General features: G+C 37.1%; 1 protein-coding gene across 1 annotated transcript; it reads right to left on the bottom strand.

The window, feature by feature from the left end:
* Positions 1–1804: 1804 nt before the first annotated feature.
* On the bottom strand, positions 1805–21515 carry LOC106638982 (scavenger receptor class B member 1). The gene is made up of 11 exons (XM_014352401.2): positions 21446–21515; positions 15273–15349; positions 7844–7935; positions 7402–7562; positions 7178–7322; positions 5179–5379; positions 4326–4486; positions 3965–4245; positions 2748–2866; positions 2500–2625; positions 1805–2180 (listed from the first exon to the last, which is right to left on the bottom strand). Exons 2-11 carry the CDS (start codon positions 15304–15306, stop codon positions 1872–1874), a joined length of 1629 nt encoding a protein of 542 aa, XP_014207887.1. The 5' UTR covers positions 15307–15349; positions 21446–21515; the 3' UTR covers positions 1805–1871.
* Between the last annotated feature and the right edge of the window lie 1262 nt (positions 21516–22777).

Consider the following 22777-nt stretch of genomic DNA (forward strand, 5'->3'; position numbering starts at 1 on the left):
CTTACTTTTTCTATACAATAAAAACTGTAGGGACCAGATCTATGAGATTCTTTTCTTTGTTCATAAAAGATTAAAGAATCTATTGAAATAATTTTTATTCGAAAACAAATTTTTTACAATTGTTAATTGAGTTGTTAATAATTTTTTTCCTTTCTGACTTTTCAATTTAAATACGGCTATAAGTGGGTAAATTATACCAGCGTAAGAACAAAAGCCACAACCCTTCGTTTTATTATTATTACTATTATTATTAATATTATTGATATTATTATTATTATTATTATTATTATTATTAATATTATTATAAGCACCACTGTTTTGTAGTTTTCACCAAAAAAATAAATTATTAATGTAAAAACTAAGTATAGAAACTAATCACAATCGAGCTTGATTTATAAAAGATGAGGGCTTTTTTGATATTTATCAAAATCCTTTATTAGCTATCACATGGATTCTTCGTTGATTCTCGTTTACCACTATTGCTGTACATTTTGTTTTATTTGCTTAAAACTACGTATACATTAAAACTAACATTTATTACAATGAGAAATTATATTTAAGGGAATGAACTTATAAAGTAAAAGAAACAAGATATAACTACATCCCAAACATTTGTATAAGTAACCTAAAGCTGCCTAAAGGAAATAGTTAACGTATGACATTTTACCATCGAGTTGAGATGTAAAACAATTAAAACAGTGAAAATCTATTTACACATTACATATATAAAATATACATTGAATGAGATTCTCTTCGATCACAATGTGTTATTGTGCGCACCGTAGTTGTAATGTTACGTTTTCTTCATTTATTGCTTTTTCTTTTTTTCAATATTCCATAGAGAGAGAAAATAAACAACTTTTTCAACATATTTTCTCAACATTATAGTAGGTACCAGTTTTTCAAGTTTTTTAACAAAAGAGAGCATGAAATAATATTTATTTCTACAGCTATAAAAATTGACGCGATTTATACATAATACTTATTCTAAAATATACATTTTAATATCACTGTAGGATCAAAATATGAGAGTATAATATGTTCAACAGCTTCGCAATGCTATTGGAAGTACCACATTCATAACGTTTAAAAAAAATCAACATTCCCCGTTATCAATTTTTTTTGGGAATAAATTATTTTATTACTTTTTTATTTATTCATTTTTTTTTTTTTTTTTTTTTTTTCTTCAGAAATACATGTTTTATTTACGAAACAATGCAAAAAAAGAAAAATGACTAAACTATCATTATTATTAGGTGCTAATAATGTGTTGGTCCCACAATTCCAAAGCTCACCCTCCGCCTGGATAATTATATTTACAAATCGTGCAGCTGACACGGTGGTCATGAATTATTTTAAAAAATTATCACTAATAATTACTAAACCTTAGTATAGGTACTGCACTGAGTAAAATCGCATGCACCGTCAATCGCGTTGAATCATTTGTGGCTTTGTTGGCTCTCGTACCAAACGACAATTCCATAAAAGTTATTCACGTTTAACATTTTATCTTCGTTGATTCATTAACCCGATGGTTTAAAAAAAAATTAAAAATCAATCATGTCACAAATCACGTGATTGAATCATTTTTTTTCATTTTTCTTTCTTGGAAGCTCATGAAAATGAAAAAAAATAAAAAAACGCAAATGCACATGACGCATATTGATATTGTTAATGAATCATTAAAGTATCGACCGATAATTGTCCTTATCATATAGGAATGAGCACCGTCGACTAAAAGTACCTTAATCACTCATCAGCGAACATAAAAAAAAAAAAAAAAGAAAAGTACCACCATCACTGTATGGTATATAGTCGCCGCGCCGTATGTACAAAAACTAGACACCCGTGCTCTGGTCTCGTTGAAGCTCTCACATGAAAAGATCGGTTTTGGAGGTAATTTTTTTGATGGCGGGCAAAATGCGTATGGACGTGTAAGGCCCGTAGCCCAGTGGTATCCTCAACTCGGTCGTGCTGTCGCGCCTCTCAAAGTAATCGCCGGCTGCGGCTTCCTCCTGTTGCTGCTGGTGCAGGACCAAAAAGGCTCGGGCTAGCGACCAACAGATCACCCCGAGACCAAAGACACCGAAAACGATCGCGAAAATCGTCTGGCCAACCGGTGCGATCGTTATCGCCAGTCTCAGCAGGAACATCAAGTTTGGGGGAATCTCGGGAATCACCTGATGAAAAAATAATCATCGTCTCAATGGACATGGACGCTTCAAAGTTTGTGATTAAGAAGGAAAAACAAAAAAAATGTACGCACATGTATCGGCCAAACGATTACATAAGCCGATGTGTTCGCGATAGTATGCACCGTAAGCACATCGGCACTGGAAAAACCCTGCACCCGAAGAGATTGCGAAAAATCCCGCGATAAAAAACAACGCGCGAGAAGGAAGGAGTGAAAAGGAATAAAGAAAGTACTGCACGCATGATAATTGCACTTTACACCGCGAGTATATAACGACACGCGATGTAGATAATATGTGTACTCACGAGATCGGTCCAGAAGAGCGGCACCGTCAGGTTGTTGAACGGCTTGATCTTGGAGTTGTAGTACGTCTCCTTCATCATAAGGTTCGTCTGTAGCCTCGAGTGCACGTACATCGGGATGCCGAGGTTCTGTGGAAGGGAACGATTAGTCGCGTCGCGTGTACACATCATATTATATGTACGAATGTATTGGGATAAGTGTGACGATCGGTATGTAAAACGATCGGAGGGGTATACAAAGACGAGCTTACCGGCTGCAAAATAATGACGGTCTCGTGCTTCTCGGGATCGGGATTGAGACCCTCTATGCCGTCGGATACCGATGGATCGGCATTGAGGAAGTGAGGCAGAGACGCAGCTGCTGGAATGTCTGGAAAAAGTATTTGGTTTTTCCATTTCATCTTTCAACATCAAACAAACGACTAGTGCATCAATCCCGACACGCTCAGTACAATGGGTTGAAGTAAATTATTGGAATGCAAATGGAAAAAAAAATCATTTTGTCGCGATGGAACTGTCGCATCTGGATTCATTCTATGTATGGCATGAATTTCACGATCGATCGTTAAGGTTCTCCCGTACACCATACAATTATAAGTACAGATAACCATTAATTCGCGTCTGATTTGTCAGGAAAATATTTTACAATTAACGCGAGCACCCCACATGACGTCGCACTCTCGTGCAGTATACACGCGGTTCACGGTCACTCATCTCCTTTCTCTCGAAATTGCGCGCAAACGTATATGTACACAACGCAAGGATAAGAGAGAGCCTCCTGGAATATCCCGCTCTTACCGCCAATATGATTCGGCATGGAAAGCCCGAAAATCGATGGAAGTGAGGGGTATTTTTTTAATCCAGCCATAGCAAATGTTTCGTTATACACCTTCGTTTACTCGTTCCTACTTTGCATTAGTATTGTTTTTTTTTTTTTTTTTTTTTTTTTTTTTTTTAGTACATTCTCCTTTTGCAGAAATGTTCAGTTTTCTTTTTTCCGGTGCCTGAGTGGCTTTCATTATTATCATTATTTCTTAATTTTAAAGCAACGTTTGACTCGAATATTCATGGTATTCATTACTTTCGGCGAAAAGATCAACACACAAACTCTTGCCATTAAAAAAAAAAAAATAAATAAATAAATAAAAAAAGAATCTTTTCCCCGCGACAATTGTTGTACATAAAATACAAACGCACTCGCACATTGTGTTGCACAACGCGTCGTCCTAAATGCCTTCTTTATTATATACAGCTATAACTTCCGTTCTACTTTTTAAACGCGACAAAAAAAAAAAAAAAAAAAAAAAAAAAAAAAAAAAATCGTGTTACACAACATTATGAATTTTCCTTTTTTTCCCCACTCACGATACACGTTCATATTTTTATCACTTCAACTAAGCATGAAAACTCGCGTACGTATTATCCCTAATAAATGTGTACAGGATAATAAATATATAGGTGTACTAACTGTAATAGCAAGGGGTCAAGTCGAGCAGTCCCCGCTTGAGGCAAGTCCTGTCCCGGCAGAAGCACTCGTTGTCCGGATTTTGTTCCGGTGGATCGGCAAAGTTGTCGGGAATGCCGTACTGGTACCCTGGCAGTCCGTCCAGGTTCACCTCCTTGACGAATGCTATGGGCATTGGTCTGCAAAAAGCTTTCCTGAACACCCTGAACACCGCCCTTCTGTCCATCATCGTCGGGAATACCGTGCCCTCGGTTGCCCCCTGGATCCGATTGCATTTCGTGTTTCTGTAAACAAACAAAATATGTACATGCACACGTGTTCGGTCGAAAAAGGGGACATTTCGATAGATCAAGGTGATACTCACTCGGGCCGGGTCTGGTTGCCCTCTTCCTTGACGTAGCCCCAGATCGAGAGCCCAGGGTTGCCATTGTACGACTCGATGCTCAGGTAGCGGCCTCTCTCCTCGAGCATGTCCTCGTTGCCCTTGACGTTCATGTTTATCACGTTCGTACCTTCGTCGTACATCTGTTGGCGTTTTCGATAGTTTTTTTTTTTTTTTTTCCTTTTTTTTTTTCCTTTTTCGGCCCTTACGTAATCGATAAACAATCTCCTATCGTGACCCACGATCGCGCAAAGAAGAAAAAAAAAAAAACGTCCATCCGACACGATACTCGTATGACGAGATGGATGATAATATTCAGTGAGTTTTTTTTTTTTCTTAAATTTTAAGTCAGCGGGGCAAAAAATCCATCAGCTGATACGATCCAGTTTTCCCTGTATCCGTCTCTACGTACACCTGCGACTGGTGTAGTGTAGTTGTTTGCTTTTTTTCTTTTTTTTTTTTTTTTTTACCTTTTTCTCTCGCTTCTGATCAAATGAGTTTTCAAGCGCGTGTTGCAAACGGAGGGGAAGCCCGACTTGTTTCTCGGGTTGGAAGTTGGCCTTGAAATCGTGAAAAGAGCGAAAAATTCGCGCGTGCGCGCATAAAAGGAGAGTGACAACTTTTCCACGGAGCCTCGGTATGACTTATTTTGTTTTGAATTACCGAGAAAAAGATAAAAAGAAAGAAAAAAAAGACCGGTCTCGCACGCGCGGTTGGGACGTTTCTTTATTTCTTCTTCTTCGCATTGAACGCCAATCACTCACTTTCGTGGTACGTGGATGTATCGGTGAGGTGAAACGCTTGTTTGGTAAGCGTATTAGCATGCCCAACTCACCCGATCGAGGAGTCCAAATTTTCGGAAGGTGATGTATTTCGGCACGACGCTCCCGGCGAGATAGACCATCGGGTCGTCGTAGCCCCACAGATAGTCCTGCACTGTTATGTTCAATATTGGCATGGCGTCCAAGAAATTCGACAACTGGATGAACGGATAGTTGACCAAGAAACCGGCGTCGTGCAGGGCTGACGAGACACCCTGTAAAAAGAAAATCGAGAGGAAGTTTCACTCGGAGCCACGCCGTTTGATCGACATCGGGGATTTTTTATACCATATAATATAATTTGTAAATAATGTTTGAAGCCGGATTTTGGCTCACGAATTTTAGTAGCTTTAAGTACTTTCATTTACTGAAATTTCTCATTATATTTAAACCGGTAAGGTTTACAAATCGTATGTGGTCATGGTATGTTGCGTTAATGTTTTCTTGGATGAAAAAAGAAAAGAAACATTTCTTTCATTTTCGCTAATTTGTATACGTTTAAATTTAATTTATTTCTTCCAATAATCAGGTGTTGAACACGCGAACCGATAACTTTTCAGGTAAGTTTCAGCAATCGTTAAAAAAAATGTTCAGTGTATAAGAAGCGTTTATTGTTCGTATGGGTTTTACGACTTCTTTTATGACCATCCTGGCTTTATAAGAAAAATTATTGAACACGTCGATCTTACACGTTGGGTCATTAAATTTTTTTTTTCATACTTATATTTCCGGCGAAATTACAGTTTCTTTACATTTTAATGAACCGCTTAATAAATAATTAAAAAACAATGCATAAAAATTTTCTGGGTAAATTGCAATATACTGATCAATGACCCCCAACTATGAATACCAGTAACAGAACAAATAATAACAGAGTAGTGTTTACTCAAAATTGCTAGTAATGACTTGTACTTGAGTAATTAAATTCACAAACGTGACTTTAATCTCGATTTTTTTTTTTTTTTTAATAACCTAACTTGATAAACGTGTTAAGAAATTAAAATTTATTTTTTACTACAATTGGCTCGCTAGCTATACTGTACATATATGAATCAAATATACGAACGTCAAATAAAGAGTAGTTAATATATTCGAGTATGGAATACATATATCAAAGATTTGGTCATCGAATCCTTGTTTTAGATTGTACTCATACATAGATCAAAGATTTTTAAATTAAATTATCGTTAAATCGTCGGTTATAAATAATTTTCCTGTATCAGCGTATTTAATATCACACTTTGAAAATGATGTGTCTAGCACTTGTCATTGCAACGTTGATAAGTTGGAGTTAACAGTTGACGCAACAAAAATTAAATAAAAATGACATGATCTTATCCACTGATGATTGTAATAATGAATTTAAAAAAAAAAAAATCACGTCATCAATCGTTGATTAATATCAAATCGAATGACAACACGTGTTATTGTTTATTTCTGGAATAATTAACGATGTTAATCATCGGTCTCACCATTTTTTATTATAATTCAAGTGATAATAACTTACTCCACTTTTATTGGTACGAATTTTTTGCTGCTTCCGATCAAAAGACATAATTGAAGTGCAACGATAATAAACTGAATGTAGTGTCAGATGCGCTTAGGTAACAGCAATTTTTTCCCCCTTTTAATTCTAAATTTTATCTTCCTCGAAAAAAAAAAAAATTCCACATTAAAAAATAACTCCATGACAAATTCGTAAGCCCACCACTTCCCCGCAACAAAAAATATGAATTTCAATGCGCAAACAAGCGTGATTAAGCGGAATCTCGCGTGTCGGCCACGGCTCATTAATTTCAACCTCTCGTTTCGTCACGCAAGGATGAGCCGCCCGCACGCGTTCGCTGAACCCTACGCCGCACGGCTCAATGACGCACGACGCTCGAAACGATTTTTATTGACAAATTGTCCTGCACGATTTACTCTCATGAATAAACGAAGCAAGTCGAGCTATGGGCATTATGATTGATTAGCAGAGGATGACTTTGTTCTTTTTCTTTTTCTAACACTCACGAGCATCACGATATTGGGAACCGACACGTAGATCTCTTCCGGAATGCCGATCGACATCTCTGGCTTGAACTCAACCGATCGTTTTGGTATGTAGGTGAGCGTGCCGTTGTCGTGCCACGTTACGTTCTGGTTCTCCAGTATTTCTCTGGAAAATTGTCGAAACTTGTTAGACCGGAGCCTCGCTTGGGCGCGTTAGATTCAGCAAAAAAAAAAAAAAAACCTACTGGTAAACAAAGGGACCGATTTCTTCGATCTTGAGTTTTTCCTCGCCACTGAGGAACGCATCGGTGTTGGTCACGTTGAATATATAGACGTAGACGTAAACTGCGATCGGTGGCTTTTGCCAAATGGAAAATGTCAACGACGTTGGCGACATTTTCAACTTCTGAAACATCAAACAATCAATCATCTCATAACTTGAAAATTGTATATCTTTCCCCCCTCCCCATCCCCCGATAAATGTGAATTCTGCGGGACGTCTAAGCAATGCAGCTTGAGAGGCCACGGAGAAGGTAACTATGAGGTAAGAGATGAAGAATAGAAATAGACCTGAATGAGACTCTCCGAGGGGGAGAAGAAGAAAAAAACGGTCGTTAAAAAATGCCACTCTACATCGAATCAGAAATAAACATAAATCCTTCCAAACCAGTTTTTTTTGTTACTCACATGTTGCACAATCATTTTTACGGGATCGACTACGTGAATGAGAAGAGCGACGATGCTGCAGGTGATACCGATCAGAAACAACAGGATGCACCCTGAAACACAAGAAAAAGACAACCATCATTCAGCTTTGCTAGCTTTTTTACAAGGCATTGGGGAAAAAAAAAAAAAAAAAAAAAGCTAAACTTGGACACGAGTCGTGGGGAAAAACTTGACTTTCTCGATCCTGTCAATTTTCTTGAAACATCCACTCAGCACAATATCACCAGCGTCAACAAGATGTATTGCGTGTTTATTTATATAACAAATCGATTACGCGGCGCCTAGCGAAAAAAATCGGTCGAATTATGATAAACTGCGGTACTTTCTACCGATAACATTGAATTGCGGAGTCTGCAAAAAATCGGCAGTTCCTCTCCTCCCTCTCGCGAGTTTCTCAAGAGCAAAGCGCGATCATTGGCGTCCAAGGGTCTTTTTCATAAATTTCCATTAATTGCCGCCTCGAATGAACTGCGTCTATCGGTAGGATCCGGAGCTGGTGCGTGTTTACTCGAAAAGATACATGCGACCGTACACGTGATGGTTACACCACTGGTGAACGCACATTTTGCTGCCGGTCATGAGCCCTACGGTGTAGGTATATATCATGACTTACTAACTGGACACGTCATTTTCGCACGTCACACTTTTTTGGCTCCGAAAACGACTCAAGTGTGGCCCCATGTACACTGCATGCTTTTTTTTCAATACGTGCACGGTTCCTCGTGCGCTCGGCTTATGAACGACACTTCCATTCGACGTATCGGTTTATTCAAATTTCGTCGTCCGATGAAACATATTTGACTAATTGAGGATATGTATAACTGCCAATTAAGCTCGCGTTGGCATGTTTTTTTTTTTTTTTTTCATTCAAATAGATTTTCCTAAATTAAGGTGGCTAGATATTCCGAGATACACGTTTTTGTGCGATTCGATGAATAAAATATTATTGGTTTTTTTTCGCGCTTTTTATGTTCAGTTTGCTTATCGAAACGCTTGTACGTACAACGAAGAAAATTACGTTGCGAAAAGTTGCCAAGTTGGAATAAATTCATGATACATCGCGATACATTCTGCAGTTTTTCCAATAACGCCGTTATCGTAGATAAAAAACAAAAAAAAAAAAACGGTGAAAGTCTTATTGCATCGCAATGAAATTTGTCGATTGGCTTTAATTATATCTTAAACGTATCTACATGTGATAGGCTGTATTATAAGCTTGCATTTTTTTTACTTAATTAAAAACATACATTTATGTGTTTTTTTTTTTTTTTTTTTTTTTTTTAATAAATTTTTGCAAAATTAGACGTATTTTGTACCCTTTATAAGGTAGATGCATCAAAAAGTAAAATTTATTGGTCAAGACCAGTGCATATTGTTGCTACATTAATACAATAAATCGTGGATTCTTTAAAATTTTCTCCTAATCTGTTCACTCATTGCATTATTCATACAAAAGAATAACACTACAATTAATTAAAAAACTCTAATTAATACGACTAAAAGTTCATCAAGGCTATAGTAGCTAGCACATAGGTTGGAAAAATTTTTTTGGATTACTAAAGGTTTTTAGCGTAAGTATTAGTCTAGGTTTATTAAAATTGGATTTTAATTGAATCATTTCATAATAAATGATGTTATTTCCTCATATAAATGATATGGTAATCGATGAATTTGGAAAACGTAAAGTTGAAAATTTATCTCACGACTGTGACACAACTACTTTAAAATTACAATGATTATACATTTTAATTAAACTATCAATCCTTTAAACACCGTGATACAACCATCTTAATAATATTGCCTAAGGAAAAATATTTTACAAGACGATTTATTATTTCCAAGCATTACTTTTCATCCAGACATATGACAGTTGTAACGAGTTACTTATTACAACAAATAAACATACTTATGTTTAAAACGTATGATTTGTTAAAAACATTGGCTTTTATTTAATTAAATTGGTTGAAAAAAATTATAATGCAAGTACGATGGTAAAACAACAAAGCGTACGTACTTCTCGTGAAAATGTCCAAGTATTTATGCCTCGTATAAAAACATCGTTGTAAACATGGATGGCTCTAGATCGCTTTGAAGTTCAAACCAACTTCGAAAGCAACGATGTTTTCTTATTTCTCAGATCTCGTTTCCTTGCAACTAACTTGTCCTAATGAACAACATTGACCACGTCAATGCAAACAACTATGTACCCATGACGCTGAGCGTTGCCGTGACTTTTTTTCGATGTTTGTCAATAATTTATATAAAACATTGTTCATGCGATCGAGATAAAGTATAATGATGCATATTTGCATGTTTATGTATGCTTATACAATTAAGATTAAAAAAAAATGAATGAAGCTTATTTGAACAACACTGTTAATTACTATGAAAAATTTACATTGCAAAGGACTGTAACAAAATTAAAGAGGATAGGTTGCATTTAAAGATGTATCCGTCATTTTTACGGATGATACACTATGTGTGTGAATTTATTTTAAATTTTTAACTCATACGTTCATTACTCGAGAAACTCCGGTACTTTGAAATACAAATGATTGATTAAAAACATTTATTCGCAGTTAATTAAGTGGTTAAATTTTGGAGAAAATAACTCCTTGCATACAAGGGGTACACGCCAGACATAAAACAAATGGTATAACTTAAATCTATGCTCGTGTTACAAAATGTTATAATTGCGTTGTAAACAAAATAATATGAATATGTTTTCTGCAAAAATAGTTTTTACTTTCTATTGAGTTATAAACTTTTTGTTCAACACTTTATCAGATGATGTTAGTTTGTTTTCCTGTCTTTGGCAAAAAAATTCTTTTTGATTCTTTGATCTACAACTTTTGTATTTTCGTCGCTGAAAGTTAATTACTTCATCTTATGGGAACAAAAAACAATTTTTTAACTCTTTTTATTTACTTTGGATATTTTTAACGTATGTAGAACTCCTCACACAAAAGTGTTATTAACAAAAAAGTTTCAGGATAGGAGATTCAAGAGTTTTGTCGAAACGTATTGGTGTGAAAGTCGTCTATTGTCAAAATTATAGCTGAAAAGCGAATTTTTTTTTTTTTTCATGACAATGACGTAAAATACTTTAGACCACCCTTATTCCGTATTAATCAAGAATCGTTTGTTGTGACAAGTGTTTTTTTTTTTTATAAGTCACAAGACTCACTTTGCTCTAGTAAAAATGTAGAAGATGTGCATACAAGTAACATGGAAAAAAAAATACCCCATAAAAACAATATAAAATTGCAGGCTGGTAATGGTAATTACCAATGATTCAACCTCAATACCGATGCGTCAAACTTGACGTTAAATATCAGCCTGTCTACGAACTTAACCTCAGTTGTTGAAGAAAAAAAGAAAAGAAAAAATCACGGCTATCTACGTGATACTCCATTACTATTTACAGCAACAACACAATTTACTCCGACCGTTGAGCCAACAAGACGAAGTGATGCCCAACCGATCCCCAAAACCTTGAACTTCCGGTCGTGCGTCCACGTACTCGTATAAAATGCACATAACTTACAGCCAATTACCAGGTCAACAGGAAGCACCAGCCGGCCAGTATGAAACTACCCGCCGACACGCGTCGCTCTTTCTTTTCCACATATACACACTTGTCTGTGCACTCCTGGACTCGCTTACCTTGACTCAGATACATCGGGGCTCCCCACAGGCTACGGGCACAGGTATCGGCTTTGGCTTACATAAAAACGTCATTTGGCACGTTGTTACACGGGCATTATGTGACATCGCGTGAATTTGCAGGGACCATAGTACCTACGCGAGGGTTAATTGGAGCAAGAGCAGTGTGGTCCAGAGAGACAAGCTGCCGGGTCTTGTTTGCTTCAATACAAAATTGAAAGGATTTTCAAAGTATACGAAAAGTGACTCAATACCTTTTTTTTTTTTTTTTTTTTTTTTTTTTTTTTTTTTTTTTTTTTTTTTTTTTTTCAGTAAAACAAAAAACAAGAATTGGCTTACGAAACGACTGGAATCGCCATTACTATACACATGACAACCTAAGGTATAGGAAGAAACAAAAAAAAGTTTACTCGTGCGGGACAAGAAGGTGATGACCAACTACGGACAAAAATTTCAGGAATAATTACGATGCCGCGCCATTGAAGTGTTGTTTTTATCACGCGCATATATCGACTTTGCAAATCACTCATCCATCTTTTGGCCTTCCATCCGTCACTTTTTTTTTTTTTTTTTTTTAACTCGACATCTCTCTCTTTTAAAGATCGTCAAAATTCGATCTGCGGCGTATTATTAACCTCGACCTCGAACTCATTAATGAAAATCGCCGCGCGTACCCATACAGATAACCCAAACTCGCGCGAGCCCGAGTAAGATGGAAATTTTCCATTTGCATGAGGTCCTCGAACACGCATCAATTTCATTCAAGGAAATTCGTGTGGCTTTTTTTTTCTCCTTCCTCGAGCAAAAACTATATGTACATGCCACATTGTGAGCAAAGGATAAAAAAAAAAAAAAAAAAAAAAGAAGAGCAACTGGAAAGGACAGCCAGTATAGGTTGCTATTGAAAGGACAAGGTAAGAGAGGGGAGGAGGATTTTTTCGTTTACATTGCTTGTAGTCGCGAATTGAGTTTGGAGTGGAAATTTCTCCAATCGGTAAAAAAAAAAAAAAAAAAAAACTTTAAATTACATCATTAAAAGATGTAGGAATGATCGAGGCATTCCAGAAACTACTCCAGCTGGAAAACTATGTTTACACTTGTCGTGATCTATGACTTGCCTGTCGTTTATTGCTGCGTCTGCACTGATTGATTGGGAAAAAAAATAATAACAAATAAAAAAACAATCATCAAAGTTGCGTATTCGTTACCGATCGGCGATAACGATTTTATAAAGTGATAATTACCGCTGTGCAATAAATGTAGTTTTCGCGCTTGCGAACTTTATCCAAAGCACAGAGTATATATAACACGCAACTGCTGCCAGACACAAGTTTTACACCAGTTATCGTAGGAACGATGATAAATGATCAAACCATCGGCAATTATTAAAACACTGTACAGATATCATCCCGAAGCGCAAAATTACGTAGCTATGCGTACATTATACATTATATATTATGTATCAGCAACAAAACTCAAAAATGCAGTCCAGCAATCCGTCGATTATTCAACTTTATGGCAGCCAATTCTAATCTGTTACGCAATGGAAACATAAATGATTCGCGCACCATCGTATATTATAAAGTTTACGCGCTACAGCATGAGCACACATAAAATACACGTACAGCACAGTCACGTAGTCATTATTGAACTTTTTTACTTTTATTTATTATTATTATTATTATTTTTTTTTTTTTTTTTTTTTTTTTACTGTTTCTCGCTCCGTACATTTTTATACAATGACCACATTGCAGGTATACGTGTGCTAAGGTGCATTGAACTGAACATGAATACATGCACTTTCCAGTGTACCGCTTTGCTTTCGCTCGCCAATACCGCCGACGTTCATCAATTTTGCGTTGCTTTTTTGTTTTTTATTCGCTTGTTTTTTTGACGTTAATTGAAATTCCGCGTGATCAAAGAGTCCCACGGGTGGTTTGGAAAACCAAACATGGAAATGACGTCGATTCGCCTGTGCTCGAGCTCTTCACGAACTTTGGTGATTACGCGCGCGATGTTTAGCGATCAAGATCTAACGAGTGATTAATCACTAGCAGTACATTTGCTTGTACGATTGTGTAATCGGTTTCGTAAGCTACCCCCCGATTAGTGAGACCAATTGTATTCGACTAATGGACGTGGTATTAGCGTTCGACGAAAGTATCCGTCAAACCGTATGCTAATTCGGCCAAATGGTTTGCTATACCCGGTGTCTATTGTTGTTCTTGAAAAAAGATGTCTGGACTGCATTTCGTTGATTCTTTTTTTTTTCTCACGTCCCTGAGGCGAGATTCAAGTTCAACGCAACAATCGGAGGTGAGGAAAAAAATGTTGACGCGTTCGGCGTAAGTGGTCAGTATCATCGGTCCAAATAGGATGTGCCATTGTCATTTTTTTCGACCATCTCTTCTTATTGACGCAGTAAGTATATTCAGGGGTTTGCAAGCTCTTACCTAACGAGACTGATCGATTAGTCCACGGTTTTTTCCGCGCGATAGTGGTCCAAACGTGCATATTTAAAAAAAAGCCTGGAAAAAAATATCGTTTGCCTTTTTTAAAATAAACGGAAAAGAGTATCGTGTTCTAGAATCTTCGAAATAAACTTTGCAACGGTTGATAATCAAGTTATTGAAATAAACGCTTCTTCCTCTAACTTTTCCCTCCAGTTTGCATCAAGATTCATAATTGCGTTACATTCCAGACCAAGATAGCCGTGCATAAAGAGCCAAACGATATGTTTCTTCTCAAAAATAACTATGGCACTTCAGTGCCACATAATAATTTCATCCAGTTGATAGTTCCACATTTTGATGTTACGTGGAAAAAAAATAAATAAATTTAAAAAAAAGATCTTGTTTGAACGAATTAAAACAATAAAAGAAAGTGACACCTTCCTATTCACTACTTCTTGCCACAGTCGCCAGCTACATTTTGTTGTAACCGATATCACACGGGAAATAGTTCTAGCTATAAAACTATTTTCATCAAAGGCAAATGTCATCGCCAATAACGAACAATTTGTGTGCACCCTCTTGTGCATTTTATCACCTGTTGCATCCCTTTTCGTGTTAATATGTAACTATTCGAATAAAAAATAACTGTACATCGGATATTTGCCAAATTTACCACATTCGAGTCGGAACAAACAAAAAAAAAGAAAAAAAGAAAAAGTTGAATAAACATTGAAATTAAACAAAAATAGCACCCCGATAAACGAATAAGTGATAAATCAACAGCTGGTGCAGATGACACTCGCATTGTAAAAAAGGCGGGATTCATATTTACGAGGTGTGATAAATCAACGCAGAGAAGAGAGAGTGCATTAACATTTGGTGAATAAAAATGCGAATTCAAAGTCATCGGTAATCAACGTCGTGAACTTTCGCAAAAATAACAACAAACCCCCCGCCATCAAGCGCCGCGTGCATTTGCGCGGAAGAAAAGCCGTCGCGCTCGAGAGACGAGACCGGCGATTAATCGTCAAAGTGTCGCCTCTCGAACGCCGAGTGCATCGGTATTTCTCCACAACCGTTTAGTTACAGATACTCTCGGGATTCGTCGTATCTCCGTCGAGCGCAGTTCAACGTTTTTCGTACGACTCTCCCTACATATATAGTACAATTAGCCTGTATCCCAAGGTATAAATGTCGATGCTAAGTATATATAGGTACACATTAAATTGGTTGCTCAAGCGTATTATTGTGGGTAAACAAAGTGTACTTACTTCGGTACTGCTGGATCTCGATGGGGGACTTCATGGTCGCCGTGGGTTTCAATGGCCTTGCGAAAATTTCCCGTCACCTGGAACAAATATTAAAATATATATACGCACTGCAATGTTATTATTTCGTTTCGTATGGCATTCCGCTTTTAACGCAACATAACGTACAACGTTGCGAAACTCAATAGAAGACAACAACTTCCTGGTGTCGGTATACGTTTGGACAACATCAGGAATTTTTTTTAATTTGCTTCTCGCCTCGATGTACGTTTCCTTATCTCATCTCAACAACGGAAGAATGCATAGTTATCTCTTTTGGACTCCTTTTGAGTCAATTTGCATGCCATAGTGGTCTAATTTTTTTACCAATAATTTTACGGTAATTTCACTATATCATTTTAATAAATGAAATTCAATATTATTGTTGCCTGGAATCATCTTAAAATAGCTTAGTCCTTCAATAATTTTGTGTTTTGCCACGACTCGTTACATGAAAATTCACCTAAAAAGCATCCAAAAGTAGTTTTTGGTCCTGAGAAACAGCGAAAAATTTTAATGTTTTCAAAACGTTATTACATACATAACTTTTTTAACAAAGTTGAAAAGTACAGTAATTCAAGGCTAATAATTGTATACTGGAGTATATTTTAAGAAAAAGATATGACTTTCGCGAGTCGCAACAACTGAATATCGTTCTCTCTTTCGACTGTGAAAATTTGCTAATCGCCGATTTTTAAGACTCACTCAATGCCTTTTGATCAATGCAAACGACGTATTTGTCGATTTTATCGGTTCTCGATGCATTTTCCGCATAAGGGAAAAAAATCCGCGGCAAAAAGTCCACGAGTGCCCCCCCTCCCCTACTTCCCCATCCCCATTATCGAGTGATAATACTCATAAATAATTTAAAACCGATTTAAACGGAGTGGCATTTCCATCGCGCGCTAATTTTCCTTTTTTCCATCCCAAGTGTCATACAAATGAATTCGTAATGTCCCAGTGTATACCGTGACGATTTCCCAATGTACATACATGTGTGCATAATATATATATGTCATCGCATTGCAGAAACAAGTGCGTATTTTAATGTACGGCGCGCGTCGCGTAGCTCTTATTTATTAGAATATTCCATTTTCTCTCCACAGTCGAAAGAAAAAAAAAAAAAATTTAGACGACTTGGTATCATTGAACCTGTACTTCTGAAGGTACAGTGAAAAACCTGTAACCTACAACACTCCGACTGCATTGAAAATCCCAAAGCAAAATTTCATTCACTGCACTCGTTGCTCGATATTGTAATTGCACACGTTATTCACGTATCGCCGGTAGGCATTACTACGTTGTCTCCGTAAAGTTGGACGAAACGAAGGGGGAAAAAAAATCTCTTTCAATTATCAAACCAGAAGAATTTATTAAGTTGAAACTTTATCGTTCGAAAAGCGCCGATTGTTAATGAATATTTTTGTTTTCTTCCGGCACTCTCGGTCAGACGACAACACGTCATGATGTAACCCAAATGAACAAAAAAAAAAAAAAAAACGTATTATATTTACGAAAACGCGTACAAAACAACACCCCGATTTATATTTGTTCCATTGTACGAGATATTGAAAAAAAAAAAAAAAGTTCTTTTTCTCTGCCCAAACGATATCGATCGAATCAACAAGAGCAACGAAGCAAAACTATCGTTTCGCCGCACGTCACGTGCCGATGTTCATGTTTACTTGTAGATTCTGCACGAAGTATAACAAAACTGCGATGAATAATACGTTATATAAAATTTCATTGACAACGTGCCTTTTTTTATAATTACAAGAGTCACGCTTTATCTTTTTACTTGCAAACAACGCGCGGCGAGGCTCCATTCGACCATGACAACAAATACATTTTTTTCGTCCCACACACGAAGCCATAATTATCAAAATTATCGTTCCCATAGTGACAAGTTTCGGACAGTCCCAGCACGGACAACTGAAAATTTTTTCGAGTCAACATACTCATTATCCTCTGCTCGTCGTACCTACATTTCAGGCGTGGAATGATGGATGCCCGTGGCTGATTATCCAGGGAGATACCTAATTCGCGCACTCCTCGTGAATTTTGATTCTCGTCGAAGAGTGAATCGTTTGACGGTTACAAAACGCGATGAGCTCCGATGTGTGTGTGTGTGTGTACATTATTGACGGAAAAAGAGAGCGATGAAGCTGCATGAAGGTTACTGTACCAGAGATACGCGTTAGCGTCATTTAGTCTCTTTTTTTTCTATCTTTTGCACGCGATTGTTGACTGACTCCTAGAGATAAGTTGGACCGAATGATGATGACGATGATGGCGACGATGGTGGTGGCTCTTATGTGCGAACGTCGAGCACTGACGTAATACTGGACTAATACTTCTTTCAACTTTGCTTAGAGCAGAGCTGTTATTATTATATATATATATTTTTAGAGACTGATTTTAGGAAGTAATTTTTGAGTACCGATGTTCTGTCTCGGAAAAAAATACGACTTTTTTATTTTACTGAACGAAAGTATCGGGTTACTTGATACTGGTGCTGATGGTTACGAGTATTGTTAAAATTATTCAAAAAATTGGATTTTATATTTGGTGTTCAAACACATCGGATCAGATTTGTATTTTTTTTTGTTGAATATATATTTGCAAAAAAGCGGAAAAGTAATTGTTTTTAATTTTAAGTGAAAAATTGTTAATAAGTTGATACCAGAACAACTGTTGTAACAAAAAATTCGGGTGAAAGTAATATTTTTAAATAGAAGCTAAGTGTAACGAAAAGGAATGCACAATTTTGACAGCAGAAATTTTTTTTCTCAATTTGTTTGCATGATAAAAAAAAAAAAAAAAAATTAGTTCCAACGTTAAAAGTGAATGGACCTTCGAAAGTTACGTACGAATGTGGAAATAAAATATTGTAAAACAATCTTTGTAAACATAAAAAAAAATATGCATACGTATATGTAATATGTTATGTGCCCTGCACATTTATATTATCATGCACGAATGTATCGATTACCAATAAAAATAGCAAAAGGAAAAAAATATTTTTCCAACTACAATGATTTTGTACAAGACTGGTAACTCTGATAATCTTCTGGAAACTTAATTCGCGTGATAGTAAGTGTAGCAGGTAATACAAATTCATGCGAAGTGATGGACACGATAGGTATAAGTATGTATCGAAGAAAGGAGGAGCAAATAATCGGCTAATATTTTCAATCAAATTTGTCTGAAATCCTGCATTGCTTGTCACGAAAGGCGAATCTTTATTTATAATGAAAACACATTTTTCGTTGTATTTAATCATGGGCTCACTCGAACATCAGCGTTTTTATCAACCAGATAATTTAATTTGTCAGCAAAATTCAGCGAAATCGTGTAACATCATGGAAAACCAAACCAAGTACCACCATCACCCTGTTCCTAAGTTAAAAAAAAAAGAAAAGAAAAGGTTTTCTCTTCAAAATAAAATCTTGGAACTGGTCCCTACAACGGTGGACACCAAACAAAGCAGATTAACCCAGATTTATAAAACATGTGCAGAAGTGGACCCCAAAAACACGGAATCTCACGCATCAGAGGACAAGCACATACATCTGGGTGTAGGAGCGGTGGGGAAAAAAAAAAAAAAAAAAAAAAAAAAAAAAAAAAAAAAAAAATTACGTAAGTAATTACTGTCGTAGGGAAAAGAGAGAGAGAGAGAGAAAGTTATGCAAGTGCAGAGTATTGCCAAAGAGCGCCGGTTATGCGTGTGAGAGAGAGCCAAGGGGCCGCGTTCGGTCGTCGTACCATCGGCCAGTTGCACCTGGGTCCGATACACTGTAAGTACCACAGCCACATGTGCATTATACATTTTCCCACTCTTATTATTTCTCTTTCACCTGTATACGACTATGGCACGCGTAAAAGTATATGTTGTTACACGTGTACGGGAGAAAAGGAGTGAATGGACGAACGTTTGTGTATGGGACACGCGGGTCGCCGAATAAGCGCGCGTACCTACTTATAGATTGTAACAACCTTATAATCAAATTCGTCACGATCGAAGTTTAGAGCGCGCTATGCGGATGAGCGCGATTAAGTGTACACGCGTACCTACTTACAAGTACGGGTTTGCCGATCGGCCGGTTTTCACGCGAGGAAATTGTTTTCGAGCCGGGCTTTTCGGATTTCGGTGAAAGTTGCGCGGTTGTTTTTTTTATTTTTTTATTTTTTTTTTTCATCCTTTTTCGCTGGAAAACTAGTTTACACCTAACGACGAGTCGAACGTTAATTTAATCTGGACCCCGAATCTTTGGAGCGGTGCAAAACTAACGGGAGTAATAATAATAATAAACGGCCGATTGTTCGGTGGAGATGAAAAATTTCTTCGCCGTTTGCTCCTTACGAGAGTAGGTTTCTTTTTTCCTTTTTTTTTTGTCCATGTGCAAACAGAAAATCTGGAAAATTATATAATAAGCCCGCGTTGGACTTTGGAATAGATTAGTACGTGAGATCTGTCCGATAACATAATGTTCCATTTCATTTACATGTCCAAATTTACGTTTACACGGTTATACATTGAAATTTGCGGGGAAAAAAGACTATACGAATTTTATCTGGGGGTCGATTGAAATATCTTTGGAAAAATAAGCTGTCGAATCGGTATTGCATTTTTTTTAATCGGAGGAAACTGAAAATTAGGCACTAAATGAGTCATCGATACATTTATCTTCGTTTAATATAAACTATGAGTTATTACAACACAAATCAAACCATAAAAAATTTAAAACCCGTAATGGCTTCACGATAGTATCAGCTCCAATGTTAACAAAAAAAAAAAAAAATTGTTGCAGTACATAGTACTCACATCGATCAAAAAATCACTCGATGAAAAATCAGTTCCGCACGATCGTCCGTCTATGGTGCAGTTATAATCTCACGTGCAAGTATAATGTAAAATATGCCATAATATACTAGGCGAGAAGTTGTTGCCATTCCCGGAACATTTGCGAATAGGTACCATCAGGGGCATGTTTTATGGTTACAAGCACCGACGACTCTTTGCCCGCCACTTGAGAAATTTACCTCAGCAGCACGTTGGGCTATCATATACCTGCATGTCATACATGCCTCTGTGCTGCTTCTGTCGTTGCAATGATTACTCACGTACGAAATTCGTGCTGGCTAATCGCCGTATATACCTACCTTGTCATACTTATTACATTTAAAATATCAAAGAGTCTCGATTGTCTGTTGATAGTAGTGGTATGTAATGTTTATGCCAGGACAATATTAGTCGATCGCACGCGTACTGACAAATGTTTTGCTTGTATACGATACTTATTAAAAGTACCGGCTTGTGTTTGATGTGCGGTTGTAAACGCGCGCGCGCAACTTTAATGGTTTCGGGGCAAAATCAGTATTGGGTCTTTGGCATGATAATGCCTATAAGGTATAAATTCTGCGGAGTACGGATAATGATAATGATCGGTTTTTCGGTGATTACTTCTGATTTCAACTTTCTTTTTTCTCTTCTTCCTTTCTTTACATAAACACAGCATGAAAGTAGAGTTGAATATGAAAATTTGGTATTACATTTTTTTTAATTCAAATGTATAAAAATTTCAACCTGTTCGCAAGTTCAAATAATTTTTAAGAGCATTATTTCCATCCATCCACTGGCAGGGTTAGTCGGATGACATATAGGTAAATTTTATAGTTACGCCTCTATGCAATAGAAAATAAGCTTTTCGAATGATAATACCTTAGACGTATACTTATTTGACTACAATATCAATTTTCGAAATATGTATTTACTGTAAAAATACAGTATATTTTTTAATGCGTCTTAGCAAACAGTACAATAATATAAAAATACTTATTTAATACGAAATACTGATCGAGATGGTTCAAAGAAAACTGGTAAGTAAATTGTGATAATTAAATAATCAATTCTGGAATTCATACTGATGTTTTTTTTTTTTTTCAATACAGCACAGTTAAAACCTTTTCCTGCTTATTGCCTATGTAATGTTCAACTGGGTTGATGATTTTTTTTTTCAATTTCTATTAAAAAATACGTTTAACGTCCAACTCCACCCACAACTGATTGTTTGAAAAATCTCAAGTAGATGTACTAGAAGAGAAAAATACCAATGAAATACGTAGCATTGACCCACCTGTGTGTCTCTCTCCGACGCAACCCACTGGCGCTCCCACGAGAGCCGAAAGTATCGAAACGTTCGCCCGCCGATTTTCCGCCTCGATCAATCACAACTCGCGAACATCACTATTTCCGTGTACCATCAGCGCACTGAGTCCTACCGGCGCAAACCGCGCACTCGATCGTCCAGCTAAGCCTAAAATTCCCTTGCGAAGGGACCACCGAAAGGTGCTTCGACGAAAGATCGGTGAGAAAATCGGATGAGAAAAATCAGAGCTGTCGCGCGCGCTCCTTTCCAGCGACCGTTTCGACCGTCAACAGCAGAGCGTCGTCTCTCTGTATCTCGGCGCGCTCTTGTGTGCGCTCACAGTGCCTCGGCGCAGATTAAATCTCCGAAAGGGATACAGAGGGAAAGAGAAGCTTTGGTGGCGCGCTCGCACGCCCGTATATATACGACAACTTCCCTCTCTTTTTGCTCCGAGAGAGTTGTCTCTCCCGCTTGTTCCCTCCTAATCTCACTGGACCCGCCACAGCCTCTCGCGCGTGTAAAGCTGCCCCCGCTTTTCCTTCCTGCTCTTCCCTCCCACCCTCTGCTGAGAGATACTCTGAGAAAAATTTTTTTTTCTTATTTCTCCTCAAACCTTCTTATTTTGAGCCGACTTCGCACTCGGTGCGCGTATGGAATTGTTGCTGATGCCGATCCATTGACTCTAGAGCTCATGTTCATAGTAGCGAGCGATCGCACGATCGTCGACCGAGTGGAATTTATTTTCAATGACAGTTTTTTCTTCTTCTTTCGGCACACCACGGACTATTACATCGTTACTATACCTATCGAGACTTTGGAATTTTTAACGTGTCAAACGCGACGTGTGGCTATTAAAATTTTGAGGTCGCTTCATTACGGTTCCTGGAATAATTGATTTAATTACTGGGTAACGCCTGCGTGGTGAATAATTTTTTTTTTCTTTGGTCGAGCTCCGGGCATTTCCAACGTTTCACCTACACACGCACACCTTTTAACGATACAACACGCGTGTGTTTGGATTTTCGGGCACGACTGATCTATATTTTAGTAGAACGAAATATTTAATTACAGAGTTTGAATCGACTACTTTTTTTTTCATTTTTTTTTTTATATAAATCTATGTATACCGGTACCTCAACTCCATCAGGGATGTAAGAAAGAAAAAAAAAATTAGTTTTTCGCGTGCCATTTAATTTTCTGTCAGGAACAAGTTTACAGGGCTGCTTTTGTGTATACTGTAAACGATAATAGGGATTCTGATACTGGTATACGTGAGTATGTATATATATATATATACATATATATATATATATACATATA

The sequence above is a fragment of the Copidosoma floridanum genome, unplaced genomic scaffold (genome assembly GCF_036245765.1).
Source record: "Copidosoma floridanum isolate Cflo_tuat_1 unplaced genomic scaffold, Cflo_Japanese_pri ptg000014l, whole genome shotgun sequence".
Classification (NCBI taxonomy): Eukaryota; Metazoa; Arthropoda; class Insecta; order Hymenoptera; family Encyrtidae; genus Copidosoma; species Copidosoma floridanum.

What these genes read in the sequence shown, in the direction of transcription:
- LOC106638982 (XM_014352401.2), bottom strand. Translation starts at nt 15,306, where the DNA reads ATGAAGTCCCCCATCGAGATCCAGCAGTACCGAA. An exon ending in TTCCCAATATCGTGATGCTC is followed by an intron (nt 5,380 to 7,177) that starts GTGAGTGTTAGA and finishes TTCTTTTTACAG; the next exon opens with GGTGTCTCGTCAGCCCTGCA. An exon ending in CGCTCTTCTGGACCGATCTC is followed by an intron (nt 2,181 to 2,499) that starts GTGAGTACACAT and finishes TTTTTTCATCAG; the next exon opens with GTGATTCCCGAGATTCCCCC.